This window comes from Hypanus sabinus, chromosome 3 (genome assembly GCF_030144855.1).
Source record: "Hypanus sabinus isolate sHypSab1 chromosome 3, sHypSab1.hap1, whole genome shotgun sequence".
NCBI lineage: Eukaryota > Metazoa > Chordata > Chondrichthyes > Myliobatiformes > Dasyatidae > Hypanus > Hypanus sabinus.
In genome coordinates this window covers 102604874-102618852 of record NC_082708.1, presented here as the reverse complement: position 1 = coordinate 102618852, position 13979 = coordinate 102604874, and the positions used below count along the sequence as shown (strand labels likewise).

The window sequence follows — 13979 nt, the reverse complement described above, 5'->3', positions numbered from 1 at the left end:
TCTTATTCTCCTAATAAACACTCTCATTCTAATTGTAATGGATTTCCAGTCTATGTCTCTTACAAAGCCTGGAATTCATGTGGTTGAATTCTGGACATGATCAGGTTAACTTCATATGGTAAAATTCTGTGGTACTACTTCCATGGTATGGTTCTGAAATGATTCTGCGTGGGCATATTTGCTTTTTTGGATGTATACCTCTTATGACTTTTGGATCCAATTTGTCTGTCAAATTAATATATGGCTAAATTTGTAATATAACTTCAGGTGCATTGTTCAGGTAAAGAATTTGAAGCAATCATTGAAGTAATTTATTTTAGTCTATTCATGTGTTACTTGTCAGTTCTTTAAACTATGGATCAAATGGGTTTGGACAGCGGAAATTGAGCTTAATTAAATCAAGAAAGTCCATGAGTGAACTTCCTGATGAGTGACATTTTTCTACATTGGAGTTCTATTCTCAGGGCTTTGGTGAAACAGAAAACACTGCCCTGTGGTCTAAGACTTCACTCTGTCATTCATGGGTCCTCACTGGGATAGGTGTCCTATCTCCACCTGGGTTGCATTGGGATAGGACATTGGGTTTCACCAAGATGAAAGAAACTTCCATTTATTCCTGAGGTCTCACAGAGACAGGCCCATTGTGTGCTCCTGAGGACTCACTGAGACAATGGCTCCATACAGCTGATTGAGATTTCTTGTTATTAGGGAAAGAGAAACAAAGCAATGTTCCACCATCCCTTCTCAGCATAATGTAAAGAATTACGTCCAACAACATTTGGGTATTACAGGTGCTTGAATGCAATAAAAATTGTGATAAATAGCCCTTGTAACTTCCAAAGCTTTTGGTTAGGAATAAGATAACATGACTTTCATTACACATCATCTTATAGAATACATGAGATCTTTTGCTTAAACATGATTAATTTCCAATTGAAAAGAAATGAGAAAGTGAATTTGTTAATTTCACGAGTTTTACCACAGGAAATCGTTAGAATTACATGGTCGGTGTAAAGGGTTTGGTATTATGACACGTACTTTCACAAAACCCAGTGCACAATGTAGGCAATATTAATAAGAAAGAAAGTACTTGTGCAAGCAGCATGAGACAATCCCTGAAGTGTCCAGATGTTTCTGAATCAATATCCTCTTGAAGTTGTATGCCAAACTCTAAAACACAAAAAAATTACAAATTACTGTGATAACCATGTGAAATTTTCAAATTTGTAGATTGCACAATGGAGAGGCCCAGTGCAGGATTTCCTAAAGGTTAACTTTCAAGTAGCTTTGGTAGTACAGAAGGCAAATGCAATGTTAGCATGTCAGGAGAACAAGAATATAAAGGCAAGGATGTGATGCTGAGACTTTATATGGACAATATTTGGAGTATCATGAGCAGTTTTGGATTCTATATCTAAGGAAGGATCTGCTGACATTGGAGAGGGTCCAGAAGAGGTTTATGAGAATGATTTCAGAAATGAATGGGTTAACCTATGAGGAGCATTTGATGGCTCTAGGCTTGTACTCACTGGAGTTCAGAAAAATGAGAGGATTTCACTGAAGCATACCAAATACTGAAAGGCCTAGATAGGGAGGATGACTTCAACAGTGGAGAATCTAGGATCAGAAGGCACAAAATTAGAAAAGAATGAAACTTTAGAACAGAGATGAGGAGGAAAATCTTTAGCCAGAGTGGGTTGAATATGTGGAATTCATTGCCACAGACAGCAGTGGTAAAAGGGTGCGAGGATGAAAGGCATAGTTCACTCACATTGTAGAGATTGGTGTGGTGAACTATGTGCCTGTCTGGATACGCCCCCTTCTGACTGCTCCTGTGGCTCCTCCCACAGGCCCCTGTATAAAGGTGATCGAGGTCTGATTCTCTGCCTCATTCTCCAAGATGTAGTATGATGGTCACTCACTGCTGGTTCCTTCTTCAGTCAATAAAAGCCGATATCTCGCCTTACGTCTCAGAGTGAGTTATTGATGGTGCATCAATTGGTAAGTTCAAAACCGAAAGAATATGGAAGTAGCTATTGGCAATTAGTCAGGTATTAAGCAGAGATAAAATATAGGTGCTTTTAGTCCTATTAACCCTTTAAAAGTCTAAATCATTAACATCTGAGGACACCTAGTGATAGACATTGATATAAAAGGCCTAAAAAGGTGGCTACCATATTTAACAACTAACATATCAGACTGTTGAACCATCATCCTTGGATATGTCTGGTATGAACATGGTTGGGGTATATCCATTCAATCTGGACTCCTTGAGTCTAATGGTTTCAGGTTAACAATCAGAGACCAGTGATCATAACAAATGAACATCTTTTTAGAAGTTTGTTGTCAGTAAAACATTGTCAGAAGCTTCATGGAGCCTTGTTTTGGCATCCACAACCTTTTTTTTTGATGCAGCTAGAAACAAAATAGCAAGACAACAATGAATTCCAGAAAGAAAAGACAGTAATTATCCCATGAATTAGTGCTGAAGCAATATCAATTTTCATTTCTGCCACAAATGAAATAAAATAAGTAAAGTTTTAAGTGACCTCTCCAAGGAACCCAATTTAAAATTTGGATGTAGTTGATTTACTGGGCTAGCCACTTTAACACACTCTTATAAGTATAGAACACAGTCTGGGCACTTTCATGATGAGTGATATAACTTGGGTCTTCAGGCTTCCCCACTAAACTTCAAGTCTTGCATCTGTCTGCTTGCAAGTAGAATAATAGCTAAAATAATAGATACCATGCAAGAAAGAGCAGTTGATTGATGTGCACTAGACTGAATATCACCTCTCCATCAACATTGCATCATTCTTGTTCTAAGACAAATTATAACAATTATATCAAGAGCATCTTCCTATCCTGCAACCTCTGCAACTGAGGATGGTAGAAATTTCAGTATTATAGTTGTGTAGTGGTGTGCTACACGCAGCGCTAAAATAACGACACGGAGTCAGTAAACTGCAGTTAAAGAAGATTTTATTCGAACTTCACAGCCTTGCTTTAAAGCCTCCCTGATCCCGCCCTCCCCGGGCCTGGATGCTGTAGGGGCACTTACTCACAGTCCCACGCAGGCTTTTCCCTTTGTTGGTGAAGCAGACCTGGTGCACTTTTGGGACTGGCCTTTGTGCCGGCGCGCTGGCTATTTGTGAGCCGGTTTGAATGCGCTAGGAAGTGGGTCGCCACATAACCCCCCCCACCCCCCAGAACCGGCGATACACCCCCCAATGTCCACAGTCTGGGCCGGACCCTGCTTGGGAGGTCGGCCTCTGCACCGCGGTGCCGGAAACTCGACCGGTTGCGCCAAGTCCACGTGGGCCGGTTTGAGTCAGTCCACCGTGAAAACCTCCTCTCTCCCCTCAACGTCCATGAACATGGACCCGTTGTTCCTGAGCACCATAAATGGCCCCTCATAGGGCCATTGCAGCGGTGGCCGATGCCCGCCCCTTCGTACAAACACAAACCTACAGTTCTGCAGGTCTTGGGGTATGCAGGTCAGTTCTGCCCATGCTACGAAGTGGGTATGGAGGCCAGGTCACCAAGCCTATCGCGTAGACTGCCCAGGACTGCTGCGGGTTCTTCCTCTTGCCCCCTTGGGGCTGGTATGAACTCCCCGGGGATGACCAGGGGCGCGCCGTACACCAACTCGGCCGACGAGGCGTGCAGATCGTCTTTGGGTGCCGTGCGGATGCTGAGTAGGAGCCAGAGAAGCTCGTCCACCCTGTTAGCTCTTCTCAGGTGGGCAATGAGAGCCGACTTCAGGTGACGGTGGAAACGCTCCACCAGGCCGTTCGACTGTGGGTGGTAGGCAGTGGTGTGGTGCAATTGTGTCCCCAAAAGGCTGGCCATAGCTGACCACAGACTGGAGGTGAACTGGGCACCTCTGTCGGAGGTAACGTGGGCCAGTACACCAAAGCGGGACACCCAGGTGGCGATCAGTGCCCGGGCGCAAGATCTGGAGGTGGTGTCAGTGAGCGGGATTGCCTCTGGCCATCTTGTGAACCGGTCCACAATAGTCAGGAGGTGATGTGCTCCTCGCAACACTGGCAGGGGCCCACAATATCCACATGAATGTGGTCGAAACGCCAGTGGGTGGGGTGGAACTGCTGCGGCAGAGCTTTGGTGTGCCGCTGCACCTTGGCCGTCTGGCAGTGCATGCACGTTCTGGCCCATTCACTGACCTGCTTGCAGAGTCTGTGCCAAACAAACCTGCTGGAGACCATCCAGATGGTTGTCCGGATGGAGGGGTGTGCTAAGTTATGAATGGAGTCGAAAACGCGTCGCCACCAAGGTGCCAGGACGACGGGACGGGGCTGGCCGGTGGCGACGTCACAGAGTAGGATCCTCTCACCTGGGCCTACGGGGAGGTCCTGGAGCTGCAAACCGGAGACTGCAGTTCTGTAACTCCTTGTCTGCCTGCTGAGCCTCTGCCAGCGCCTCAAAGTCTACCCCTTCGGAAAGGGCATGAATGTTAGGGTGAGAGACCGCATCCACCATGACATTGTCCTTACCTGAGACGTGCTGGACATCTGTCGTGTGTTCAGAGATATAGGACAGATGGCGCTGCTGGTGGGACGACCAGGGATCGGACACCTTCGAGAACGTAAAGGTAAGTGGCTTGTGGTCCGTGAACACGGTGAAGGGCCTACCTTTTAAGAAGTACCTGAAATGCCGGATTTCCAGGTATAGCGCCAACAGTTCCCAGTCAAAATCACTGTATTTGAGCTCGGGTGGCCGCAGGTGTTTGCTGAAAAACGCCAGGGGTTGCCAGCGACCCTCGATGAGTTGTTCCAGCACTCCACTGACTGCCGTGTTGGATGCGTCCACTGTGAGGGCGGTAGGGACGTCCGTCCTGGGGTGCACTAGCATCGCGGCGTTTGCCAAGGCTTCTTTCGTTTTAATGAAAGTGGCGGTGGACTCCTCGTCCCAGGTAATGTCCTTGCCCTTACCCGACATCAGGGCGAACAGGGGGTGCATGATTCGGGCAGCTGAAGGGAGGATGCGGTGGTAGAAATTGACCATACTTACGAATTCCTGAAGGCCTTTGATTGTGGTGGGTCGGGGGAAATGGCGGACCGCGTCTACCTTAGCGGGCAGAGGGGTCGCCCCGTCTTTAGTAATCCTATGGCCCAGGAAGTCAATGGTGTTGAGCCCAAACTGGCATTTGGTCGGGTTGATTGTCAGGCCGTACTCACTCAGTTGGGCGTAGAGTTGATGGAGGTGGGACAGATGCTCCTGACCACTGCTGCTGGCTATGAGGATGTCGTCCAAGTAGATGAATGCGAAGTCCAGGTCGCGTCCCACCGCGTCCATTAACCGCTGGAACACCTGTGCAGCATTCTTTAGGCCGAACGGCATACGGAGGAACTCGAAAAGGCCGAACGGGGTGATGAGTGCTGTTTTGGGGACGTCGTCCGGATGCATCGGGATTTGATGGTATCCCCGGACGAGGTCTACCTTGGAGAAGATCCGTGCGCCGTGCAGGTTTGCTGCAAAGTCCTGAATGTGTGGCACAGGGTAGCGGTCTGGTGTGGGAGTCTCGTTCAGCCTGCAGTAGTCGCCGCATGGTCTCCAGCCCCCTGTCGGGGGGAGGCCCAAGGGCTGTCGGACCGCCGGATGATCCCTAATTCCTCCATCCTCTTGAACTCCTCCTTCGCCAGTTGGAGCTTGTCCGGGGGAAGCTGCCGAGCACGGGTGTGGAGGGGTGGCCCCTGGGTCAGGATGTGGTGCTGTATGCTGTGTCGGGGCATGGCTGCCGTGAACTACAGTGCCAGGACCAATGGGAAATCAATCAGGACTCTGGTGAAGTCTTTGGCGGACAGCGTGATGGAGTTGAGGTGTGTGGCTGGCAACTGGGCTTCACTCAGGGAGAACGTTTGAAAAGTCTGGGCGTGGACCAGTCTCTGCCTCGGCAGGTCGACCAGCAGGCTGTGAGCCAGCAAAAAATCTGCACCCAGAAGCGGTTGGGCTACGGCGGCCAGTGTGAAGTCCCACGTGAACCGGCTGGAGCCGATCTGTAGCTGCACCGTACGGGAGCCATAGGTCCATACTGTGCTGCCGTTCACAGCCCTCGGGGGGGGACCCGGTGCCCTGTTGCGGGTGTCGTAATTCGTCGGAGGTAAGATGCTGATCTCAGCACCGGTGTCGACCAAAAAGCGGCGTCCCGACCATCTATCCCACACATACAGGAGGCTATCCCGATGGCCAGCCACCGTAGCCATCAGCGGCAGCTGGCCCTGGCGTTTCCCGGGAACTTGCAGGGCGGGCGACAGCGGCAGGCTTCTGCGCCCCACCGCTGGTGGTAGAAGCACCATTGTTCATTGGTCTCCTCACCTCTGCCTCTGGGGTTAGTGGGCTCTGTGGCCGGGCCTGGTCTGGTTTGCTGCTGGGAGCATGGCCTGGTGATCTGTGTGACGGACGCCCCACCTTGGCATTCCACAGCAAGTCCGTCCGGGCTGCCACCTTCCGGGGGTCGCTGAAATCCGCGTCGGACAGCAGCAGGCGGATGTCCTCGGGCAGCTGCTCCAGGAATGCCTGCTCAAACATGAGGCAGGGTGTGTGTTCGCCGGCGAGAGACAACATCTCATTCATTAAAGCCGATGGAGGTCTGTCTCCCAAGCCATCCAGATGTAGTAAACGGACGGCCCGCTCGCGCCGTGAGAGTCCGAAAGTCCTTATGAGCAGGGCTTTGAATTCCGCGTACTTGCCCTCCACTGGGGGAGACTGTACGAACTCCTCAACCTGGGCCGCTGTGTCCTGGTCGAGGGAGCTCACCACATAGTAGTAGTGTCTGTCCTCTGAGGTTATCTGCCAAACGTGGAATTGGGCTTCTGCTTGCTGGAACCATAGGTGAGGTTGCAGTGTCCAGAAGCTTGGCAGTTTCAGCGAAACCGCATGAACAGATGCGGTGTCGTTCATCTCCGGTCCAAAAATCGTTTGGGCCGTCGGGGTCACCAATTGTAGTGGTGTGCTACACGCAGCGCTAAAATAACGACACGGAGTCGGCAAACTGCAGTTAAAGAAAATTTTATTCGAACTTCACAGCCTTGCTTTAAAGCCTCCCTGATCCCGCCCTCCCCTGTAGGGGGATGCTGTAGGGGCACGTACTCACAATCCCCCGCAGGCTTTTCCCTTTGTTGGTGAAGCAGACCTGGCGCCCTTTTGGGACTGGCCTTTGTGCCAGCGCGCTGGCTATTTGTGAGCCGGTTCGAGTGCGCTAGGAAGTGGGTCGCCACAGTTGCACCATTGATTTCAAATACTTCCACAAAGAGCAAGCCTAATTGGACATATGGACAGCTTCTTCACCGTTGTTAAGACAAGATTTTACCATTGTCATGGGGCCGAAAACATCATAATTGATGTTATTGTGGAGGCACAGTAGTGTAGTAGTTAGCACAATGCTTACCAACAACCTGGGTTCAATTCCTGCTGCTGCCTGTAAGGAGTTTGTATGTTCTCCTTGTGACTGCATGGGTTTCCTCCATTTTCCTCCTAGAGTCCAGAGATGTACCAGATGGTAAGTTTTATTTGGTTCCTGTTAATTGTCCTGTGATTAGGCTAGGATTAAATCAGGAGATTGCTGAGCAGTGCAGCTCAAAGGACCAGAAGGGCCTATTCCATGCAGTATGACAGTAAATAATGAAGTAAATTAATAATGCTGTTGTTGCCTCATTAACCCATAGTTTTGGTCTAGCCCTTGTTTACAAAATTACTGGAAAGATATTTTCAGTATTATTTCAAGAGTTTTGAATATTAATATCCAACCGCATCCTTTTACTGCAATATTTGGTTTACCAATGGTGGATGATAGTTGTTTATCCTCTTCATCTCGATGAATGATTGCATTTGTTACACTAATGGCTAGAAGATCTATTCTATTGAATTGGAAAGAAATTAATCCTCCAACTATATTTCAGTGGTTTTCTCAAACCATTTCTTGTTTGAGCTTAGAAAAAATTAGAAGTGTTGTTTTTGACCCTTCAGTTAAATTTGAAGAAACTTGGAGACCATTTATTCAACATTTTCATATAAGTTGAATTGTCTTTTCCTAAACCTTACTTATATTATCCTTAATTATTTGGATGGAGGTTCGGAGTTATTGGCACTACTGTATATGTACTTAACATTATTCAATGGCCCATGTTGGTTAGTGTTTTCTTTTCTTCTCTTTTTTTTTCTTTTCTGGGGTCTTTTTTTTTCCCTTTTATTTCTTTGTTCATCAATGTTATGAGTTTGGGAGGTTATATATTTTTATTATTATATGAATGTCTATTTAAACTATTAATTATGTACTCTCAAACACTTTGTATTAATGTTTCATTTATGTTTGTTTAAAATGAATAAAAAGATTTAAAAAGAAAGAAATTAATAATGCGATTGTTCAACCACTATGTCACGGCCACTGTTCCTTGTGGCAAACTGTGTTGATTAATAAATATGGCTTGACTACCGTCACCCTCATTCCAGGCGCAAATAAATATTTATCCTTGGAAACTGGAAGTTGCTGCTTTTGTAAATCTTAACTGGTATTTATTATTTGAATAGAATTTCAAAAATACATTACGCATCATGTAGACTTCATTGATTGCATAGATCTCATTGTTTGTTCTTGAGGCAAGTATTTCAATTAGGCAGTTTTCATCTGTGCCTGCACCCTTCATATGAAAAGAGAAAATAACCTTAATAAGATTAAATAACTTTTATTAGTTTAATAGTATGATGAAACAAGTTAATTTGTGCCATCCACACTTAATAAAAAAACTAAGAAATAAAGTATAGTGCATGTTGCACTAATGGCAGTGAGAAAGATATCACAGCACTGGTATTAGGATCAAAATTGGTACTTAAGGAGTGGCATAATACTAAGAATATGTCAAGAGTCCTTGAAAATGAACCTGTAGGTCACAAAATCACTCAAAGCAGAAGTTCTCCATTGCAGGTTGAGACCTTTTGTCAGGACTGAGTCCTGATTTTTAAGTCCTGACGAAGGGTCTCGACCTGAAACGTTGACTGCTTCTTTCAACGGATGCTGCCCGACCTGCTGAGTTCAACCAGCTTTTTTGTATGTCTTGATTTGACCACAGTATCTGCAGTGTACTTTGTGTTTAGAAGTTCTCCATGCTGGTTCTGGATCCTGATGTTTGTGGGGTAAGAACTGTTCCTGAAGTAAGTGGTGTGGAATGTAACAGTAGTACTGAGAAGAGAGCATATCCTGAATAGAAGTTTTTTTTTGATGATGGATGCTACTTTCTCATGGCTACACTCCATATAAATGTATTCAATGATGAGGAGGGGTTTGCCTGTGATAGAGTGGGTTGTGCCCACTACCTTCTGTAGACTTTTCCATTCTTTGGCTTTGGTGTTTCCATATCAGGCATGATACAACCAGTTAAAATGCTCTTCACTGTGCAGCTATGTAAGTTTGTCAAAGTTTTTGATGACATGTCCAGTCTATCAAACTTCTAAGAAAGTAGAGGCACAGTTATCCTATTTTATGACGACAATTACGTGCTGGCCTCTGGAAGGTTCCTCCAATATGTTAATATGCTAACACAAGCTTATGACTTCAGAACCAGACATGATACTGTTTCAGTTATAGGTTGATACATCACAGAAGGCTCTTTGGCCCATCATGTTCAGTCTGGCCACCCATCTATTGTAAATTGTGACTTAATTTATGAACACTTCATTCATAGCCTTCTCTGCCTGGTGATTCAAGTAGTTGTTCAGATACTTTGTAAGTGTTATGAGTGTATCTGCTTCCACCACCCATATAAGTGGTGCATTTGAATATGTCACCCCTCTCCAGATGAAAAGTTCTTCCTTAGATCATACTCAATCTCTTAACCCTTACTATAAACCAATGCCTTGCAGTTTTAACAATCTCTGCTGTGGGAAATATTTTCTTCCATCTACCCTATCCAGGAAAGGTTTCTTACTGTTCACGTTATCTAGGCCTCCTGTGATTTTGTATACCTTAGCCAAGTTTCCCTCTAGTCTCCTCCTCTGTATGGAAAACAAGTGTAATCTACCCATTCTCTTCTCATACCTGAAAAACTCCACCCCTCGCAACATGCTAATGGATCTCCTCTGCACCTTCTCCACTATAATTACATCCTCTTTGATAATGTGGAAGACAGAATTGAGTATAGAGCAGTAGCTTACCAAATTTTTATGAAATTACACCATAACCTTCATGTACTCGTATTTTGTACCCTAATAAATGAAGGCAGATCTCTATTTGCCTTCTTCACCACCTTTTCTATCTGTGTTGTTTTCTTTCGATACATTTGGACTTATGGACCAATTTTCCTCTGTATTGTTTTATTAGAATTATTCAACATAGTAGCAATGTTGACTTGATAATTTTATATAACATAATTTCTACAGTGGATTTTGGTTAATTGGGCCACTTATTTAGGACAACTCTTAAAGAACAAAAAGTAATTGAGAAAATAGCCAGGATACCCTTAGTTTATTTGGAACATTGTGCTGCTTCATTGAGACAGGAGGCTGTTGCTGAACAATTTCTACCAAGCATCAATTGGATGTACTTGTGTGGCCGTTAGACATTACAAGGTGCTTAGAGCAAACAGTTTTTAAACAGCATCAGTTGTGTGTGTGTGTTTGTGTCAAAAAGCAGTGATTTTTGTCAATGATGGCAAGAAATAAGCAGTAAGACAATTCAGAACTGTTTTGTTGACTGTGGTTTTAAGCATTGAGGCTTGGAGATGCCAGAAATGGCTGGGAGTGAAAATGAAACAATCTCACTACTTCAACAAGTTAGAAACTGCAAAGAATTTGAAGGTATCAACAATTATTTTGAATGTTACAATGGAAATGATGATCTGGAGGATGCAGCTGTCAAAAACATTGTATGAAGGCGGTCCATTCATGACAGCATACTATCAATAACTATTAGTAATGAACACACTGTAATAGTATTTATAGTGTTCTAATTTGTTCTGTATTTCATTTACATACATAATTTGTTACACAGTTAAATGGCAGTTTGTCTCTTTGATACATTTTTAAACTATTTCCAAAAACTTTGGCTCATTGGGACTGCACATAATTGGGTCAAAATGTATTGGTCCTAATGCATCCCAATTAACAAGAATCCACTGTATTACTTAAACACATAGATGACTCATTGCAAAATTATTTGAGACACGTATACCAATTCATCTAGAGTACTTGTTGCTGATTGTTTTTGGTTGAAGAAAGGTTATCAACATTTCCCACATTCTGAAAACAGCACTTTTTTATATTGTGCAACACATACAAAAATGCTGGGGGAACTCAGCAGGCCATCTATGGAAAAGAGTAAACAGTCGACTTTTCAGGCCTAGGCCCTTCATCCGGTCTGGAAAAAACAGATGTGAAGTTACAGCAAGAAGTTAGGGGGAGGGGAGGAAGAAGTACAAGGTGGTAGATGGTAGGTGAAACTGGGAGGGGGGAGGTGAAGTGAAGAGCTGGGAAGCTAATAGGAGAGGAAAGCTGAAAGAGATAAAGGGCTGGAGAAAGGAGAGTCTGATAGGAGAGGGTAGCAGACCATGGAAGAAAGGGAAGGGGAGGGGAGCACCAGAGGGAGGTGATGGGCAGGTAAGGAGATGAGGTGAGAGATATTGTGTTGTGATCTTCATGCAAAGTAGCTTTGAGAACAAATTCAGGAGAAAGAAGGGGATGTTTAAAGAAACAAAAGTTATCTGGTTCTTGAGTACACTGAAGCATTGCTATGAGAGATTACTTCAGTTAGGATGCTTATAGGGCTCTGGGCAAATGGTGCGTGCAAAGTATCATTGCAAAAATGCTGAAGTGATTTCTAGTAGCTGAAATAGAATCAAATAGGGACTACCTCTAACTCATTCTTCACTAAGTTGAATGAAAAGAGCAGTAGACAGTGCAATGTAGGCTGGTTATTTACAAGTCTGGTCAAGATACAATACTTACAGATTAATAAATCAAATTTTACTGATGAATCATAATCAGTGTACTGGGCCACATTTTTGTGCATAACATGGCTGTGTACAGTGAACACTGGAAATGCAACAAGATGGGAACAAACACCCGTAAACACCTGTTTTCCTCCATGGATATAAATGAATTTTAAAAAATCACATAGATTCCTTTATATGTCTGCCTTTAATTTTTAAATATTTGTTGCATTCTCTAAACTGCAACAGACATCCCACTTCAACAATTGATCGTAAATAGTTTTGAACCTTCCTAAGTTGCAGAGAGACCATATGTAAAGTTAAACCTTTTTCACTTAGATAAATTAGTTCATCAGGAAAGTATATATTGCTTTTCAGGTGGTCTTATTTGCAAAGGGTAATTGTCATTTTACTGACAGATTTCAGATCAATTATGTTTTGATGCTATTGTCCACTAGGAAATGTTGGTTTTGAATCGTATTCTGCACATGGAGAGCCATGAAGTTTTCTGTTATTATGCCAGTATCAGAACATTTTGAAAACTAAAACATTGCTCAGAATATTAAATCAGCAAAACAAGTATGTTAAATGTGTCAACATATGCAAACAGGAGTGAGATAGATAGGCTGATTAAGTGGTGTTGCAACAACAGCCTTGCACTCAGTAAGCCAAGGAACTGATTATGGACTTCAGGAAGGGGAAGTTGGGAGAACACACTCCAGTCCTCATTGAGGGTCAGAAGAAGAAAGAGTGAGCAGCTTCAAGTTTTTGGGTGTCAACATTTCAGTAGATCTATCCTGGGCCCAGCATATTGATACAATTATGAAGAAGGCATGCCAGCAGCTATATTTCATTAGGGGTTTGAGTCTGTCACCAAAGGTTCTAGCAAATTTTTACAAATATACAGTGGAGAGCATTCTGACTGGTTGCATCACCATCTGGTATGGAGGTTTTAATGCACAGGATCAGAAAAAGCTACAGAGGCTTATAAACTCAGCCAACTCCACCATGGACACGAGTCTCACTATCATTCAGGATATCTTCAAAAGGCAGCATCCATCAATAAGGAATCTCGCCATCTGGGACACGTCCTCATCTCATTACTACTATCAAGGAGGAAGTACAAGAGCCTGAAGACACACATTCAATGCTTTATCAACTGCTTCTTCCCCTCCACCATCAGATTTCTGAATGTTGCAGGAAAGTGAACACTGTTACATTATTTTGCTCTCTTTGTATTATATTACTTATTGTAATTTCTAGTAATTTTCTATAGGTATTGCACTGTACTACTGCTGTAAAGCAGTAAATTTCATGGCATACTGTTTGTCAGTGATAATAAAACTGATTCTGATACATTCCCTTTACTAGCAAATTACCTTGGATGATAATTTTGTTTTAAAATAAAATATTACCTACTGTGCCCTCAGACAATTGTGGCAATATAAAAGTTGCTAATATTACAATGAGGAGTGGAAGAATATTTAAAATAAATATGAACTTTAAACTTATGAATTAAACTTAATGGAATTTTAAAAATTGGTTTCTGTGTTTTTACCAGTTACTGATGAAGTTTTTTGACATCATTTTGAAATTTAATTAGTGGCATGGAATTAAATTCACCAGGCTGTCTGTCAAATTACAGTTTATTGCTGCAATGTGTCAGGAAGCTTGGCTGAGATTTTGAGCTCTGTAATGTAAATAACTAATCATGTGGGATAACGTTTCAAATTAGTGTTTAACTGTTGTGGAGAATTGACGTTGTAGGTTATTTGTTACTGTTCTGAAGTAAAAAATTAATTCTATTTTCAAGCAGTACAACATAATGAATGGACGCTGATTTTTTTAAACTGTATTCTTTGTTCCTACTTAAGATAACAGCAGCAGCTGTGAAGTTGAATACTGTTCAGGAAATTCATAGGGCTTTTTGTGCTAAATCACCTGTGGTCTGTTTACCTACCATTAAAGTCCTGATTATTGAGGCAGATTCAGTCATTATATAGTGATAATGATCCTGTCACATTTTCTAGGTCCAAC

The 13979-nt window shown here is 43.5% G+C and overlaps 1 protein-coding gene across 1 annotated transcript in view; it reads right to left on the bottom strand.

Moving 5' to 3' along the window:
• The window catches only part of LOC132390924 (annexin A10-like), a 200750-nt gene that overhangs the window by 25334 nt on the left and 161437 nt on the right, over window positions 1-13979 (bottom strand). Inside the window, exons 5-6 of the mRNA XM_059963458.1 lie at window positions 8570-8660; window positions 1091-1170 (exon numbers count right to left, since the gene is read on the bottom strand). Of these exons, the coding sequence (XP_059819441.1) occupies window positions 1091-1170; window positions 8570-8660 (171 nt within the window). The remainder of the gene's footprint in view (window positions 1-1090; window positions 1171-8569; window positions 8661-13979) is intronic.